A 19,676-nucleotide genomic window follows, 5' to 3' on the forward strand; every position below is an offset into this window, starting at 1 on the left:
ATCTGGCATTGCCATTTACGTTAACTATCTTTAATGTAAACTCCAACAAAACTAGTTCCATATCACCAGCCAAGCGCCCCACATCTCCATCTTGCTCTTTCCTATATCCTCTTCTCTTGACACGCCGTTGACGCACAGGTGTCCGCACAGACGCCGCGCCTGCCGGAGCCGCGCCGTCCAACAAGCTGAATGTCCACGCCAAGGAGTTCACCATGGCCAAGCCGAGCGACCTACAGAATAGGTGAGTTTGGATTTACTCTTTTTATAGCGACCCTGCGTAGTAGGGCTCAGGCCCGAAATATCAATTTCGCAACATGTCTGCTATTCAGAATGTGAGCACGTCTTTTGCTTAATGTCAGCTTCTCGAAATGTCAACTATTTAAAATTGTCCGTCTCCAAGAATGACAGTTTTTGTGCAATGTTCGCTTTTCATTTACTTAATAGAAAATTTCTATTAGAAATGTAAACATTATTATGAATAGAAGGCCTTTTAAGACTGCACACATTTTAAATTGAAGACATTTTGATAAAGAGAAAGACAAAATAGGAATGCAATTACTGCAATTAGGCACATGATGAGTAGGTACGTAGACTTTTTGAGAATTGTACATTTTAGGAAAACAGGTAGTAGTAGTAGGCAAATTGCGCCGGCTCCCATACACCGTCAATGTTCGACTGGCTGCCGCAGCCTGGCTACAGACAGGGTCTGATCTGAATATTGCGCGGGGTCGCAAAAAGGACTTGCCACACTGGATGCGTTCTGTGATCTGCCAAAGGTCAGGTCAAAGTGAACGCAGCCCGCATCGTAGATGAACAACATTTTCGGTCAGGGTTAATCTCTGCACGGTCAATTTGAGAAATGTGTAGAGACCTGTTGGTCATACAAGATGCGGACTTCGTTCAGTGACCGTTGACTGCAGAACGCATTCTCTGTAGCAAATCCTTATGTTGTTACTGGATTTGCCCGCGACTTGACAATCTATTTGAGCCTAACTTTTTCTCTATTTAAATTTTAAACATTGTATGTAATGTTTCATCAAAATCCGTATGTTTTATTTATTGGTCTCAATTTCCGTAGATTTTTCTAAATGGCATGGCAATGGCATTTTCATATCTCACAAGGGCTACTAAGATATAGCTTCAGTTACTGCCTTCTTTAAAATTCACTCTATCTGAACAATTAATTGGAAATATTGTTACTTTAATTTCGATTGCATTTTTTATGACACACAGCCGACTAATTAATAAGACTGATTCGTGCGTACACGCAAAATTATAATCGTATGATTTCCTTTGGATCTTCCACTGATTTATCATCGAGCAGTCGCGGACAACCGTGACCAGTAATCGCTCTCTCCTACCAGTCATTTAAATTTAGTTGTGCCAATTGCGTTTTAAATTTTAGACTAGGTAGTAAGTACACAGACTTATGCATCTTTGACAAATATCTTGGTGTAATATTCTGAATCTTCTTTGTATTTCATTATAGCCTTATTTAGACACATCTATGATAGTGGAGCATAGGCTTGGTTCATTATGTACAGAAATAAATTGTACAGTCGTTTCGTCATTCAATAATGAACTTTCATAATCCCCATTTTCCGAGAACTCTGTGAAAATTCTGTTTTCATTTTCTCTAAAATCTATTTTTAATTCATCTTTCATCAGTCGTTATGCCATAATAGCAGTATAGGGCGTATGTGTGATGTAATGTCAATATGCCGCGGCGTCGATGCGTCTTTCCGTTCTATACATGGCCAGAACGCACCCATAGGAAACTGCTCGTGTATATTTTGGAGTGTCTCTTTGTAAGTCGGTCACTACAAACTATACACGAATTTTGCGTACTGATCGTGTATAGTTTGTATCGTGGATGGATTCCGTCTTCGCTCCAAACTATACTACACCACTTACAGTTGACTAGAGTGTGTTTAGTTTATTTGATTTAATAAAATATGGAATTATATTTAAAATTATTACATTTATTAGATATTATGCTCGTGCTTTGTCCTCGAGATTAGAAATAAGAACTACCTATGTAGATCACGTACGGTGAATATTATTATTTTACTGAATCTACATATTATTATAATAAATCTAGATTTATAACACTAATGTAAGTGGTTTCTGAAATTAAATTGATTAGGTAGATTTCAAATTAAATAACAATTATTTATTAGTGAGAGTGAATGAAGAAAGTTAAACGTGCATTATTAACTAAAATTGTCGACCGTTCGGTGTAGTGGTTCGAAACGGATAACTGTTCCGGAAGTAGCGGGTTCGATTCCCGCACAGTACAAACATTAATTTGTGTGCATGAACATATTTTGATATTTGTTTGTATTGGACTGGGTGTCTTCTATGTATAATAAGTATGTATTTACAAAAAAAGTATTTAAGTATGTTTATATCCGTTATCTAGTACCCATAGTACAAGCTTTGCTTAGTTTGGGACTTGAAGCGCAGTGTAAAATGTCCAGGGATATTTATTTTTATTTATAAGCTTTTATCTCAAGAACAAAAATCATTTTGACATACATAATTCTTAATTTAAGAGTTATTCAGCCCCAAAACAAATATCTCTTCTATGGCAGAATATGAAACACCAAAAAGCTCTTTATCAAAACAATGGCACGTGTCGAAATTGATTCAATGTTTAAAGTAGACACGCAGTTATGAATTAATATGTAATAGAAAGAGAGGTAAATAAGTCAAAATGACGAGCATGCAACTAAGTACTCGCGTCGTATACATTGTAATCGCGAACTTATTACAATACATACATGATTAGTCCGTATGCGTACTGACGATGTATATTTTGGAGTAAGATAATTGACCTAAGTCACTACAAAGTATACGCGAGCAGTACGCAGCGTATGCGTACTGGTCGTGTATAGTTTGGAGGAGCTTAGTAAAAAAAGTCACATCCAAACTATACTCGATTAGTTTCACACCCTTGCGTTCTGGCTATGTATAGAATGGAAAGACGCGGCGTCGATAGCCGTCATTTGGCATGTGCCGGCTGCGAATAGCGGGCCTTGACTTTGCGCCACGATGCTAACGTTTCCACTCTAGCCACCGGTTAGACGACCTGGAGTGGGCTGTCCCACGTCTAGATCGTTGATTCCATTTACTTTTCTGTTTATAATAAGCTGGAAATACTGTTCAATCCTTCAGTAGAGTTCATCACTTCAATAAAACTCACTTGAAGGTGACCGTCCAAGCTTCAGCTTATTCATCAATACGGCTCTCCTTCAGTCGGCGTTCAGTTTATTTTGAGATTTTATATCAACACAAATTTCGACCTTGCCGCGGAAGTTTGTTTTTCGTCAAAAGCGGTAGTACTAACGTAATGCAATCGACGTCTTTGGCGACCGTCCAGGCACTACATCGCGAGATAGAGCCGACGTAAAGACGAGACGCGTAGGTACATAGTGTTGTCAATTATTGTAGTTTTTGTTATCACTTTGTTCTCGACTGCGGTGACGCGAGCACGCCCGCGCCAAAACGGGCCGACCGCGACGCGCGCGCACAGTCCGCGCGCCGGGAGACGCCGGAGTTCCCGGCTCCGCCGCGACAACGAACCACGCGAACGAACGAAACTCACACCTAACTCGATTACCACTCGGTGCCTTTGAGGACGCCCGACAGTGCTCCACCGCCGATCCCTTCTGCTGAGCCAGTTTCCGCGATGCCTCGGATAGCGGATACTGGATTCTATTAATAATGCTGCCGATGCTATGAGAGAAATGAGACGTAATTGGACGGCAACATTGCCAAGTTTGCATTAGGATTTGAGGCACGGTCTCTATGTAAGACGTTGATAAAATTTATTGTGGGGCGAGTAAACAACAATTATCTGAATACAATTAAACAGTGAGATGACGACTGTGATACTGCACGCTTCGGTGGCTTAGTGATTTCTAGTCTGAACCCAAGGATTTTGTGTGTGAAAATGGTGCGCGGAAGATTCTCTACTTCGGATATGTAAGTGTCGTTACCAGGTGGATGCGAGTTCGATCAAGGTCGATCTATTAGAATGTCACCCTGAAGATATTTCGGTTACTGTATCGCCCAAGCCTCCTCTCGAATTTAATTACATAAAGAAACATTAGGTATTAGTTAGGTTTTCCAAAATTTGTGAACCTCGATGTTATCCTGCAGGCAGGCAGATGTGTATTCTGTAACTGTTATTTGGGATTAAAAACAAACTATCCCAAACCCTCGTATACTGCATGTTAATGCCTATAGACATAATGCAAAAGTCATCTACTTACATAAATGGGCAGGTAAATATCCTTATCTCTGCGATTATCGTCTCTACCGTGTCAGAAATTACAATAACAAACGGAGGCAACATGTTTTTAAACTGCCATCATTACAAGCTTCCAAGTGTAGGTTTCTTATTGTTCGCGAATAATACGAACTAATGATTCTCTCGAGAGGCTTCACTGATGCTCGAAACCATTAATCATTATCATTCCACGTAAATCCTTCTCAATGCCTGATTGAAATAGGCCGTTAATCTCTTCCAAATGCCATCTAAGTCTGAAAGTTTCAGCAACGGGACATCCACTGCTGAACATGGTCACCCCCCTTGAATTCCCTCCCCCAATGATCTCCAGATCGGCCGGTTTGAAGTTCTAGCTGATTTATTCTACCACTGTTTTCGCGTCACGTCACATCGATTGAATTGAGTGCGTATTGTCTCGTACGCCATTAAACTTCTGAAGGTCACTCGTTTAACATTTATAAAAGTGACTTCATTCGGATAGGTTCGCATTTTCCACTAATTGTCGGCAGTTTGTCAGCCCCCGCTGAGTCATCTGACATTCGAACGTAAACACTGACCAGACTCTTATGGTCCTCTGGACCAATTGTTTTTGGTATTTATAAGGCCACGTGCTTGTAATAATACTCAATAATCCGAGGCCATATCACCAAAGTTGTCTGGGTTTGTATTGAAATTTACTGAAATATGGAAGTTGTTCAAATTAGAAATGTCACGGTCCATCATATAAACTTCGCTTTCGTCTATACTTCATTAATATCAACCGTTTCAGTGATTGATTTTAACTATTCTAAAACAGTTATAAGTCTCACAAATGTTGAATACAAACGCACATTCTTACACGATCGTTATCATAACGGGTATTATATTTCTTATTGTAATTGAAATCTCAAAGTATTATGGCTTGTATAGACAGCAGTTAAATGTGTTAATAACGCCACCGTTGGCCTCGACCTTGTCGCGATTAATATGTTTTATTGTTACTTTTGAAAAGTTTATTCAAATGGTACGAAATTTTCTATAGAGAGTTTTAAGTATACGGAGTTTTAGTTCTCTAGAACAAAAACCTAAGAAAATTGTCTCTACTAAAACGGTCGTACAACTTGAAGTTTTGCACGCTGGTTGGCTATTCCCTTGCTGTAGATTCCATGGAATAACAAAAGGAAAATGAAAATTACATGACGACAAAGATCATCACACCGAATGTAGAGTCCAACTACAATAAAAACATTCATCACTCGTAAAGAGAACGGGTGCTATTTGGCCAGGATTTAAAACATGCCAAAGGATATTCAACTCCTGGCCCATTATTCGCGAAGGTCCAACTGTAGCAGACAGGACACGCCACTTGTGCCCATTACCGGCGCGTGACGCGCTTCTGTTGCGATATGCGCAAGCGCATGTTGACTGTTGTCACAGACTCGTCGCAGTTCAGCGATGGGTGGAGATGACCCCCGGTGACTAATGCCATCCAGGTCATCTGAGCACCTAGTTCACACTAGTTGTAATGCTAGGTTTCGTGATTCTGTCGAAAATTCCATTGAAAAAGATTACGATATGTCAATCAACACTTAATACTCGTATCTTTGACTCGCACTTTGACCAAACTAAAAGCATATCAAAGTTTCTTGGCCCTTATTCGCCTGAAGGTCTAACTGTTCAGCGATTGGCGGAGATAAACCCTGCAGAGCTACTCCAAAACGCTGTATAAGTAGTTTCAGGTCTATCTGTCACCGTCGCTCATGCTGGCATCTCGCTTTGCGTGAGAGGGAGGCAACATTCGAAACTTGGTAACGTTTTTTGGAGTAACCCCACTGGTGACTAATGCCATCCAGTTCATCTGAGCACCTAGTTCACACTAGTTGCAATGTTAGGTTTCGCGATTCTGACAAAATTAGCGCAACTTCCTTCTAGGTGTTGTAATGAATTGTTTTTAGTAAAAAAATACGTTTTGCTTCATTAATTCATGTATGCTTGATTGTTTATATAGGAAATGACTGCGGTTTTTGCTTACCCGTTATCTATCCCTAGAGTCCCTTTTGGTTCTGTACATCTACTGATAACAATTCAATTCGATATTTAGGGTGTTTGCCTTACTAGCATTTCTTGTTGGATGAGAAATACGGAACTGTGTAAAAGTTGCGCTCGTGACATACATTGGCAGAACAGTGTGCCCATATTGCACTGACGAAAAAAAGACAAATTCATCGCCAACAAAAAAAGAAGAAGAAAAACACTGGTATTTGCATAGTAGGGCCTCTGTTTCTCTCCAAAAGAACCACAACCTTCACCCGACTTCCGCGAGCTATTCAAATCGGCTATTCCTTAAGGCCCATCGCCATATCGGGCTACCAGTCCTACCATAACGGGCCCCGCGCTGTCCGGACTGCATTATAACTTAATTAATTTGGATTGACTCACGCGCGGCCATTGTGTCCGATTGTTAAGCGAGCAGCCCGCGGATTGGTTAAATGGAGCTATGAGTTACATCATCATACTCATCATGTCCTGCCTTTTAAATGGTTACATTGGCTACATGGTATAAAATAGTTTAAAAAGTAAGACACATATTGATTTTCCTACGATTTTCCTTTTGAGATTCCCTCATTTACTTTTGCTTGTGCGATTTCTGCAGAAAATTTTTGTAGAGCTCTCTCTGATTGTTATTAAATTTCTGGTCAATAGAGTTATTTCTAAAGCTGAATTTTTTTAAATTTCATTCGCCAAATGACGTCCACAGTCCACTGCTGGACAAAGGCCTCCCCACGGATTTCTACTTATTTTCAAATTTTAACAAAATAGAATTTTTTAATTTTGTTTCTCAAATAAAAACACCATATTCTCTCGATTCGCGGAAGTTAGTATAATTAAACAACGAGGTCCGAGTCCGACACAGAGTTACGTGTGTACACCGTGGGAAGTGCGAATATGTAATAGTAGAGACACCTATTAGATCATCGAGTAGGCCTTTTGGCTGGCCGTCAACCCCGACGACATGGAACTAAGACAGTTCATTGACAGAGCGCGGTACAAGAGCAGCCATAAAAGACGCAAATACTGCTTGCTAAACATGATAGTAAAGATTATTATCGCCTACGCCAAAGCATACCACGAAGTTACTTGTATAACTTAGTTTACAAATTATTTTAACTTCATTATCTAGTTAGATTGTTGAAAGAGAAAAATATGGACTAAGGGACAGGTTACGGGACGCTTTTCAGACACTGAAATTATTCACTGAAAATATTCCTGTGCAGAGCTAAAGGAAATAGGACGAAAAAAAAGGTACAGCCCTTCAAAGGTAAAGCTATCGTCTCATATCCAATGGTATTTGCCTACTACGAGTACCTAGATATACGACTTGATGAGAAAATGACTGGGATAAGTCGAAACCGTGTCCGCGCCGCACGCATTCAACCGCACTAAGTAAATAATTGTGTAATGTAAGGTGACCGCAAATTAACGTTAAGTACTACCTACACCTACCAGTCATTGACATTTGGATTTCAGGCAAATAGATAAGTATGCAAGTAAATAGAGTGAATGTAAAAAACACGGGATGCGATTAGTTGGTAATTCTACGAGTATGATGGGTGGGCATGTGAATTTTTAAAATAGTTAGGTCACTTTATGAAATAAGCTCTGCCTGCCTAAGAACATTTAACAAGAATAGTAGGTGCTTTGGATCGATTGACCTGAAAGTTTTTGGGTAAATCAATATTATTCACAAAAAATACCCATGTAATTTCATTCAAGGTTCTGATAACGCCAAAAGCTGAAGAAAATCGTTGGCTGAAGTAGTTCTATCCATATAACTCTCTAAAATATTCTGTAATCTTTAAATCGAAATTTGTAATTTACGGCGAGTGAAAATTTTAAAACCTGAAAATTTATTTCTACCATTCGGCCATTCGCCGTAAATTTCTAAAATACGTACGTATTGTACACGACGAGGCATTTAATTTATTATTTCCAGATGCTCAATTAATTCTTGCTTGGACAATTGCGAAAGCCGTTCGTTAGGCGAGTTGAACAATATTATGCATTTCTAGTTCACTTTATCGTTGAATAACAGTAACTGATTGTTAATGTAGTAGGTACGTACTGTTTTTCAGTGTTACAGAAAATAATATGTGATATTACTTTATTACAATACATTTATATCATAATCCAATAAATGGTTTTAAACCCGTATCTTTGCTAATGGATAACATCATTAAGTAAAAGGAAATAATATTTTTTCAGGAGGATTGTTTTACGTTTAACTTATTATTATAGTTTTAAGCTCAGATCATAGAAGGGTTTAAACGTCAACGTCAATATAAGTGAAAACACAACTTTCATTGAGAGACATTTAATTTCTTATTTACGTGCGCGTACTTCTCATGTTAAAAATATGAAAATTCATTTTATGATTTTTAGTTAATGTTTTTGTGAGTCAAAAATAAAGCCGCATAACTAGCATCTAGTAGGTACCATATAAATATTCACCAGACAAATCAATGGCGGTCTTAAAATATTTTTTTTATCCTTGTGTAATGATATAGGTACGCACCGGTTTTTTACCAGCCCACCCAGGCAAGAGAACCTTCTTTATTTATGTACCTGTGACTGTCATTTCTTGCTTCATAATTATAGCATCTAGGGCTCCATTAAGAAATTATTAGTTACTGCATCTGACTTATAAAAACGTAACCATTGCTTATTCTAGATAGGAAAGCTCTATAATTAGTGAAATTACGAATTTCCTTTCCCTATATTCGTATTAGGCATGCCTTTCCATGCCTATAATATTAATCATTGAAGTGTAATACGTAATAACGACCACGCAGGAGCTCTATCTTGAAATATCATAATACTAACCAGTGAGCTCTCTACTTAAACTGTACTTTTTGCACGCTGAAATATCTAAAAGATTTATTGCTGTTACCTAAAAATAAAGGATACGTTTCATTTGCAACATTACCAAATTCTAATTGGAGCGAACTCTTACAAACACTTGAGGGGAATTTGTTTAAGTCGCACATACTACATGGCAATGATACTTTCAACCTTGTAATTTGCAGCCCATCAAAAACATTTTCATGTAAAATGTTTCCAAGACGAGACCATAACAGTATCATTATGAAAATGTTTGGATCTCATGTAGAGCTAAGCTTCTAGCTCCACCACGCCCTAACTCTACAAATCATAACTAAAAATTACTTTTTACACCTTCAAAAGCCTATATACGTGGCACTGCCGAGTGGCGTTTCGCTGTCTTCATAAGTGCTTTGTACCCTTTAGTAATAAATCGATTTAATCCTTTCCAGGTCGGCAATGGGCCTAGGGTACGCGAGCGTGGGCCTGCAGCACTCGCGGTCGGCGGTGCTTCACGCGCAGGTGCCGCCGCACTACCGGCCCGTCATGCCGCCGCACGTGCTCAACAGCGACGGAAACGGGGCGCACGCGCAGGTGAGCACGCGAGGCTGGGGCGAAGCGGGACTATTCCCACTTCTCGTTCCCACCACTGCTACTCCTGTATAGCAAGGGCCTAGGGTAAGCGAGCGTGGGCCTCTCAGGGCTAGGTCTAAACGGGGCTATTCCCTCTACCCCAACTCCTGTAGCAATGGGCCTAGGGTACGCAAGCGTGGGCCTGCAGCATTCGCGGTCGGCGCCGCACTACCGGGGCGCACGCGCAGGTCAGCACGCGAGGCTAGGGCTAAACGGGACTATTCCCATCACTTCTACTCCTGTATAGCAAGGGCCTCGGGCACGCGAGCGTGGGCCTGCAGCACTCGCGGTCGGCGGCGCACTACCGGCCCGTCATGCCTCCACACGTGCTCAACAGCGACGGGAACGGGGCGCACGCGCAGGTGAGCACGCGCCCCTGTCCCTCAGGGCTAGGTCTAAACGGGACTATTCCCACCTCTCGTTCCCACCACTCCAACTCCTGTAGCAATGGACCTCGAGTACGCGAGCGTGGGCCTCTCAGGGCTAGGTCTAAACGGGACTATTCCCACCTCTCGTTCCCTCTACTCCAACTCCTGTAGCTATGGGCCTCGGGTACGCGAGCGTAGGCCTGGCAGCACTCGCGGTCGGCGCCGCACTCGCGGTCGGCGCCGCACTCGCGGTCGGCGCCGCACTCGCGGTCGGCGCCGCACTACCGGCCCGTGATGCCGCCGCACGTGCTCAACAGCGACGGCAACGGGGCGCACGCGCAGGTGAGCACGCGAGGCTAGGGCTAAACGGGAATATTCCCATCACTCCCAACTCCTGTAGCAATGGGCCTCGGGTACGCGACCGTGGGCCTGCAGCACTCGCGGTCGGCGCCGCACTACCGGCCCGTCATGCCTCCACACGTGCTCAACAGCGACGGCAACGGGGCGCACGCGCAGGTGATTGGTTGAGAGCAGTACGCAATACGCATGGACCAGCGGGTGTATTTTTTCATTCTACCGTCAGGCCCCTCTTTCTCACTGGGCTCTATGGGCACGACACGTGCGTTCCCTGCGCCTCGCAATTGTGCTCAAAAAAATATTTGTATATGCAATGCCGCTTTTTTTACCTTAAATTCCCAGGGCTAGTAGGTTAAAGATCGCCCTGCTCTTGTGCAGACTTTTTAAAGCGTCTACAGTCGCCTTAATGTGAACGCTCTTATTATGTCCGTCAATATTGGATAATTTATAAATGTGTCACAGCCTGCTTCAAAACTAATGCCTGCCATTATCATATTCCAGGTTGGCCCTCGCGTGCACTTCAAGCTCCAGCCACAGCAAGGCGTCGTCCCGGAGAAGAAGAAATCCCCGCCGTCTTCCCTGACCAACGGCAACGGGAAAAGCGTCAGGCCGCAGTCCTTCACGCCCGGTCTGAAGCGGTCCAAATCGCTGACGTCAGCTGACGCTCTGGCCAGTGGCATGGCGGCGCTGGGACTGGCGGCCGACGCAGGGGACCTCGGCACCTTCCCGCCAGAGATACAGGAGTGCATCGATAAGGCTCTTGAAGGTGAGCTTTGTAGATGTTAGACAGTTTGTACCACTAGTACAAGTCGCTGACGTCAGCTGACGCGCTGGCCAGCGGCATGGCAGCGCTGGGACTGGCGGCCGACGCAGGGGATCTCGGCACTTTCCCGCCAGAGATACAGGAGTGCATCGATAAGGCTCTTGAAGGTGAGCTTTGTAGATTGTCAGGTTGTATATGATCAAGCGATCCAAGTCGCTGACGTCAGCTGACGCGCTGGCCAGTGGCATGGCGGCGCTGGGACTGGCGGCCGACGCAGGGGATCTCGGCACCTTCCCGCCAGAGATACAGGAGTGCATCGACAAGGCTCTTGAAGGTGAGTTATGTAGGTTGTTTAAGGTCGAGCGGTCCAAGTCGCTGACGTCAGCTGACGCGCTGGCCAGTGGCATGGCGGCGCTGGGACTGGCGGCCGACGCAGGGGACCTCTGCACCTTCCCGCCAGAGATGCAGAAGTGCATCGATAAGGCTCTTGAAGGTGAGCTTTGTAGATTGTCAGGTTATGGTCTAGTGGTCCAAGTCGCTGACGTCAGCTAACACACGCTGGCCAGCGGCATGGCGGTCGGTAGGTTATAGTCTCAGATCATAGATATGATCTGAGGTTATACTGGTTATAGTCTAGTGGTCCAAATTGCTGACGTCAGCTGACGCGCTGGCCAGCGGTATTTCAGCGCTGGGACTGGCGGACGACGTAGGGGATCTTGGCACTTTCTCGCCAGAAATACAGGAGTGCATCGATAAGGCTCTTGAAGGTAAATAAATAAATAAATATCCTTGGACATTTTACACTGCACCTCTAGTCCCAAACTAAGCAAAGCTTGTACTATGGGTACTAGACTACTAGACAACGGATATAAACATACTTAATTTTTTTTTTGTAAGTACATACATATTATACATAGTAACACCCAGACTCGTCACAGAAATTAAAATTCATCATTTCAATTTCTGCCCGGCCGGGAGTCGAATCCGGGACCTCTCGGCATAGTTCTGAACCAATACACCAAACGGCCGACAAAGGTGTGCACTTTATGGTAAGAGATTGGGGCAGTTTATGGTCAAGCGATCCAAGTCGCTGACTTCAGTTGATACGCTGGCCAGGCACTGGGATTGGAATGGCAGCTAACGATCTCAGCGCCTTCCCGCCAGGAATGCAGGAGTAATATAGGAGTAGTTTAGCCCCTGACGTAGACTGATGCGCTGGCTTGCACGACAGGATTCGACGTTAGTTCCACGTGTGTAAATATGCTAATCTACTTTTCTTTCTTGTTCTTTTTATTACTCATAAATGGGTAATACTAAAATTGTATTTCTCCCCATCCCAGATCCGAACGCAGTAATGGCGCGCACACTAATGGACGCCGTTGGGCACCTGGTGTCGCGCGCGGTGGAGTCCCCGCGGTACGCGCTGCCGGCCGCGCGCCGCTGCATCGCCGTGGTGGAGCGCGAGACGGGCGAGACCTTCCTCGAGTCGCTGCTCAACACGTGCCAGCAGTGGTACCACGACCGCGACAAGGTGAGCGGGATATGCTGAGACATAGGTACTGTGCTGCGACAGCCGGCACTGTGCTGTGACAGCGAGGCACACTGTGCTGTGACAGCGAGGCACACTAGGCCGCCGGGGGCACCTGGTGTCGCGCGCGGTGGAGTCCCCGCGGTACGCGCTGCCGGCCGCGCGCCGCTGCATCGCCGTGGTGGAGCGCGAGACGGGCGAGACCTTCCTCGAGTCGCTGCTCAACACGTGCCAGCAGTGGTACCACGACCGCGACAAGGTGAGCGGGATATGCTGAGACATAGGTACTGTGCTGCGACAGCCGGCACTGTGCTGTGACAGCGAGGCACACTGTGCTGTGACAGCGAGGCACACTAGGCCGCCGGGGGCACCTGGTGTCGCGCGCGGTGGAGTCCCCGCGGTACGCGCTGCCGGCCGCGCGCCGCTGCATCGCCGTGGTGGAGCGCGAGACGGGCGAGACCTTCCTCGAGTCGCTGCTCAACACGTGCCAGCAGTGGTACCACGACCGCGACAAGGTGAGCGGGATATGCTGAGACATAGGTACTGTGCTGCGACAGCCGGCACTGTGCTGTGACAGCGAGGCACACTGTGCTGTGACAGCGAGGCACACTAGGCCGCCGGGGGCACCTGGTGTCGCGCGCGGTGGAGTCCCCGCGGTACGCGCTGCCGGCCGCGCGCCGCTGCATCGCCGTGGTGGAGCGCGAGACGGGCGAGACCTTCCTCGAGTCGCTGCTCAACACGTGCCAGCAGTGGTACCACGACCGCGACAAGGTGAGCGGGATATGCTGAGACATAGGTACTGTGCTGCGACAGCCGGCACTGTGCTGTGACAGCGAGGCACACTGTGCTGTGACAGCGAGGCACACTAGGCCGCCGGGGGCACCTGGTGTCGCGCGCGGTGGAGTCCCCGCGGTACGCGCTGCCGGCCGCGCGCCGCTGCATCGCCGTGGTGGAGCGCGAGACGGGCGAGACCTTCCTCGAGTCGCTGCTCAACACGTGCCAGCAGTGGTACCACGACCGCGACAAGGTGAGCGGGATATGCTGAGACATAGGTACTGTGCTGCGACAGCCGGCACTGTGCTGTGACAGCGAGGCACACTGTGCTGTGACAGCGAGGCACACTAGGCCGCCGGGGGCACCTGGTGTCGCGCGCGGTGGAGTCCCCGCGGTACGCGCTGCCGGCCGCGCGCCGCTGCATCGCCGTGGTGGAGCGCGAGACGGGCGAGACCTTCCTCGAGTCGCTGCTCAACACGTGCCAGCAGTGGTACCACGACCGCGACAAGGTGAGCGGGATATGCTGAGACATAGGTACTGTGCTGCGACAGCCGGCACTGTGCTGTGACAGCGAGGCACACTGTGCTGTGACAGCGAGGCACACTAGGCCGCCGGGGGCACCTGGTGTCGCGCGCGGTGGAGTCCCCGCGGTACGCGCTGCCGGCCGCGCGCCGCTGCATCGCCGTGGTGGAGCGCGAGACGGGCGAGACCTTCCTCGAGTCGCTGCTCAACACGTGCCAGCAGTGGTACCACGACCGCGACAAGGTGAGCGGTAACCGGACATTTTACCCTAAAAGCCGGACACCTGGCAACCCTACCCCCGAGAATGGTCTGCTGCCCCTCGAGGATGTTGGGCTACTGATTTGATGATGAGAACCGAACCGATACGCCAATGTGAGCGAGACATAGATATTAAAGTATAGACTGGCGAGACCTTCTTGATTGTAATTTTGAACTCACAGTGACATGTTGGTAGGTTTTAGAGCGCTATCACATTAAAATTTAGGCTACTTTAGCGGCGCGACAGACGCGCTGCCGATAAATTTCATAGTCCTATATGACAGCGAACTTCACATTAAAAACTGCGGTCTTAGAACGGATAAAAGGATATCTTTTGACCCGTTATTTATGACAAAGAACTTGAAATAATGTTGTACTGTTTTGTTTCATTTGCACCCATAAACAATCACGGACACGTAATTATTCATATTCAATCAAGAAAGAAACATTTATTTTATAGCGATGCCTTTACGCAAAACTGCCAAACTTGACGCTTCACAGTTAACTTTCCCGCCAATCCATCGCGACATTCAAACTTGACGAGCTAGTTCTACGTTAGCTCTCCCAGTTTTATATCCCATTGACTTGTAAATCTATGGAGCATCTATATCTACAAAATAAGCGTGTACATAAAAGTTAAAAGCTAGCTAGCAGAATATTGATTTTAACTTACGTTATAAAGGATATCGATAATAATAAGCGAACCTGACTTCGGTGGTGTTTAGTATGATAGAATGATTTCGGGGTCGTGATTCCGACGATTTTTTTCGGACTCAGTAAACGATTGCGATGTAAGATGTTACCTGTATTTATTTCAATAGTCTAATGCCCGTTTACACCATCAATCCCTAATTTTTAAGTGACCCTTATAGGAATTTACACATAAAGGAATTTTATTTTCATAGGGGTCACTTAAAAATTAGGGATTGATGGTGAAAACCTATGGTGATCTAAGGATCTCCTAAGGGAGAAAGTAAGTTAACTTTTTTCTTACTTCACGACCTTGCCTTGTCATATTTTATCCATTAAAAAACACATAAAAACTCATTTATTTCTGTAAGTTTAAAAAAGCACTTATACATCGTCGCTTGCCTCTGGAACTGACGTATCTGACATTTTTTTCGAAACTGAGTTATTTACACCATCTCAATCAATTTCACAAGACGAATCGATCTGTCTAATCGCCTGAAAATTTTGCAAAATGTCAGTTACGTCAGTTAGAGAGGTAAGCGACGACATGTCCCAGTATTAACCCTACCACTGCTTCAGGACATTGTGTTTTAACCCTGTCCGTTCCCCAGTTGCTGGGCGCGATGGTGGGCGGCGGGCGGCCGCGGCTGATGGCGTTCCTGTCGTTCCTGCTGGAGATGTACTGCCAGCTGCGGCGCCGCGCCATCCAGCGGCGCGGCGCCAGCGCGCAGCCGGGCCAGGTGCTGCTCACGCTCATCTGCAAGTGCTGCGAGGACTGCATCCGCCAGCCCGTGCCCTCTGCTAGCGATGTGAGTTTGTCTTCATACTAATACCGCGCCATCCAGCGGCGCGGTGCCAGTGCGCAGCCGGGCCAGGTGCTGCTCACGCTCATCTGCAAGTGCTGCGAGGACTGCATCCGCCAGCCCGTGCCCTCTGCTAGCGATGTGAGTTTGTCTTCATACTAATACCGCGCCATCCAGCGGCGCGGCGCCAGTGCGCAGCCGGGCCAGGTGCTGCTCACGCTCATCTGCAAGTGCTGCGAGGACTGCATCCGCCAGCCCGTGCCCTCTGCGAGCGATGTGAGTTTGTCTTCATACTAATACCGCGCCATCCAGCGGCGCGGCGCCAGCGCCCAACCCGGACAGGTGTTACTCACGCTCATCTGCAAGTGCTGCGAGGACTGCATCCGCCAGCCCGTGCCCTCTGCTAGCGATGTGAGTTTGTTTTAATACTAATAGTGCAGTTATAATAATATTGTTATGTTTCATCCTTTGTTGCCACTTTTAAGAGTAGGCGCACACCGTTGATTTTTCGTTGGCCGATAGTTGTGCCCGATTTTAAATTGTATGAAGAATCGGCCAAATCGAATCGGCGTAGTGTGCGCACTCCCATACATGCCCATACTGATCAACTGCCCGACTAAACTATTGGCCGACGAAAAATCAACGGTGTGCGCCTACTCTTAAGGTTCAGCCAAACCAACGCGATCACACGCGATCAGCCGGCGTGCAGCGATGGCGATCAATGCATTTAAGTCTGATCGCCATAGCTGCCCGCCAGCTGATCGCGTGTGATCGCGTTAGTTTGGCTAAAGCTTTAATACTAATAGTGCGATTAAAATAATATTTAAATGTTTCATCCTTTGTTACCACTTTTAAAGCAAATAAATGTACCTATTGTATTCTATTATATTCTAACAACTCGTCTTCGTATGATTGAAAGTTTGGGGCTCATATACTAGTATTTAGTTGGCATGATATTGCTAATGTTAACATTATTTTATGCGTACCAAACAGAACACATCGTCGATCGCGTAGAATGATCCTTATTTCCAACATAACCGCGTGTATAGCCACAGACTGTTGAGCTTGGTGTAGATCAAATTAACGCATTCGATCTAATCTAGGCAGAAAACGGCGCGGTATCTAGATAATAACATCGTCGGGGATAGTGCAATACTGCGTAACTGGTAAAAGTGGCAAAAGTGCAGTGCTGAAGCAGATTCGCTCCCGCTGAATTTAACAAAAATTTAAGTTAACTCACAGGAAAAGAAAAACCGCGGATCCATTTCACACATTCGTTGGCAACTCAAACATATTCCCCCTTATTACAAAAAGTAAGACTGGTTTTAATTGACATTTAGTATGGAAATGACATTTTAAACCAGGTTTCGTCTCAGGTTTTACTTTTTTGTAATATGGGGGATTATGTCATTTGTAATGAACGGCATTATGTCATCCCTTTCAGACGGAGAACCTGTTCTTCGTGCTAACATACATCGGGCGCGACCTGGAGTCGCAGCTGCCGGGCGACCTGGAGCGCCTGCTGACGGGCGTGCGCGACGCTTTCCTCAACACGGCCGCCGCGCCCTCCATCCGCCGCACGCTGCTCCAGCTGATCGAGCTGCACGCCTCGCGCTGGCAGCTGCCCGGCTGCGCCGTGCTCTACTACTACCCCTCCTCCAAGTGTGAGTGTTGTGTGCTACAGTTTGTGTAACCCACCCATTTCAGAGACCCGTGGAGCAGAATCTGATTTCCCAAATAGTTACATTATCAACGCCTTCCTCAACACGGCCGCCGCGCCCTCCATCCGCCGCACGCTGCTCCAGCTGATCGAGCTGCACGCCTCGCGCTGGCAGCTGCCCGGCTGCGCCGTGCTCTACTACTACCCCTCCTCCAAGTGTGAGTGTTGTGTGCTACAGTTTGTGTAACCCACCCATTTCAGAGACCCGTGGAGCAGAATCTGATTTCCCAAATAGTTACATTATCAACGCCTTCCTCAACACGGCCGCCGCGCCCTCCATCCGCCGCACGCTGCTCCAGCTGATCGAGCTGCACGCCTCGCGCTGGCAGCTGCCCGGCTGCGCCGTGCTCTACTACTACCCCTCCTCCAAGTGTGAGTGTTGTGTGCTACAGTTTGTGTAACCCACCCATTTCAGAGACCCGTGGAGCAGAATCTGATTTCCCAAATAGTTACATTATCAACGCCTTCCTCAACACGGCCGCCGCGCCCTCCATCCGCCGCACGCTGCTCCAGCTGATCGAGCTGCACGCCTCGCGCTGGCAGCTGCCCGGCTGCGCTGTGCTCTACTACTACCCCTCCTCCAAGTGTGAGTGTTGTGTGCTACAGTTGGTGTAACCCACCCGTTTCAGAGACCCGTGGAGCAGAATCTGATTTCCCAAATAGTTACATTATCAACGCCTCACACTGGATCGAGCCCATACAAAGCGTTGGACATCGCTTCCTTACTCAGTGTTTTTAAAATAAAATGAGATTGCGTCAACGTAGTAACTTCAAATTTTTACAGTGTAAGGTTGACAAGTTTATCTTTCTAATGTGATAGATTTTACTTATTAGATGGCAATTAATATAAGTGAAAAAAAATCTTAAAATATAGTGATGAAAAACTTGTATTTATTGTTCAATTAAAAGCAAATACTCACTCATTTTGGTCTGTTTCCATATTTAAAGAGTAACATAGTCTAACAATACTCTAAATTTATTCTCATTAAGTGTTAAAATTATTAAAGAAATATTTTTGTAAACGCCTGATTTTTCATTGCACACAATCACTTTGTTCGATTTTGTCGAGCTTGTTTTCATATTCTGTTAACTGTTAGATACATAATCTAACAATACTCTAAATTTATTCTCATTAAGTGTTAAACTTATGAAAGAAATGTTTTTGCAAACGCCTGATTTTTCATTGCACACAATCACTTTGTTCGATTTTGTCGAGCTTGATTTTATATTCTGTTAGCTGTTAGATACATACTAATGCAATTTTATAGGGACTTAGCGGGCTACAAAACTGACTCCAATCAACAGATTGCCTAAGCCAATCTACGTTTGTAGCTAAAAACTGGTGCTCATTATAATGACACTACTTCTTCTTGCGACAAACAATGTCAATGAAATTATTGTTTTTTTTTTATAGTTATCTGATAAATAAAATGTGTAACTCAGTACCTACCTAACACAATCATAAATGAAGAAAAAAATACATACAAAATGTATGTATGGTATGTACTAAATTCAACGACAATCTTTTGAGATGATGACAATATGATTTTTTTACTATATCTGTTTTATAGTATTTCTTTATGTTCATAAAGTATTAACTACGTTAGTACTTACCTCTGTTTATCTGAAGAGAGTGTATGCGAAAACAGCTCTAGTATCCTAGCTAAAGAACTAGCGCGATCTTTCATCGTGGTTTTTAATAATGCATACAAATCTCTATTTGACTTGAGGTTTTTCATTTTAATGAGTATTTTTACTGAATTGCACACGATAAACAACTCATAAACCAAAATAAACATCTTTGGTTTACCTGACATTATTTTAGTGTAACGAATTTTACCTAAGTTAATTTTGCTATGCGGAAAAATGAGGCGCTTTTATTTAGTTTTTTGTGATTTTCTCGAAAATAGGGATGAATAAGGGTCTAAAAACTGAGTAATAATATCGCCCACGTTGTCATCTATCATCTCTCATTCATGGTTTGTTAAAGATCGCCCAAGATGTCAACTAAAACACGCAGTTTTCATTAAAAAAAATACCTTTTAAAAATACGTCAAAATAGCCAAGCTAGAAGTTTTTTAGGCACTCATTTTAACACACAGATTAAGA

At 45.3% G+C, this 19,676-nt stretch overlaps 1 protein-coding gene across 1 annotated transcript in view; it reads left to right on the forward strand.

The window, feature by feature from the left end:
• Positions 1–19,676, forward strand: part of LOC135075317 (uncharacterized) — a 39,389-nt gene that overhangs the window by 16,524 nt on the left and 3,189 nt on the right. Inside the window, exons 5-10 of the mRNA XM_063969733.1 lie at positions 139–241; positions 9,604–9,745; positions 11,011–11,275; positions 12,613–12,803; positions 15,656–15,853; positions 17,292–18,153. Of these exons, the coding sequence (XP_063825803.1) occupies positions 139–241; positions 9,604–9,745; positions 11,011–11,275; positions 12,613–12,803; positions 15,656–15,853; positions 17,292–17,540 (1,148 nt within the window). The 3' untranslated portion in view covers positions 17,541–18,153. The remainder of the gene's footprint in view (positions 1–138; positions 242–9,603; positions 9,746–11,010; positions 11,276–12,612; positions 12,804–15,655; positions 15,854–17,291; positions 18,154–19,676) is intronic.

The sequence above is a fragment of the Ostrinia nubilalis genome, chromosome 10, assembly GCF_963855985.1.
Source record: "Ostrinia nubilalis chromosome 10, ilOstNubi1.1, whole genome shotgun sequence".
NCBI lineage: Eukaryota > Metazoa > Arthropoda > Insecta > Lepidoptera > Crambidae > Ostrinia > Ostrinia nubilalis.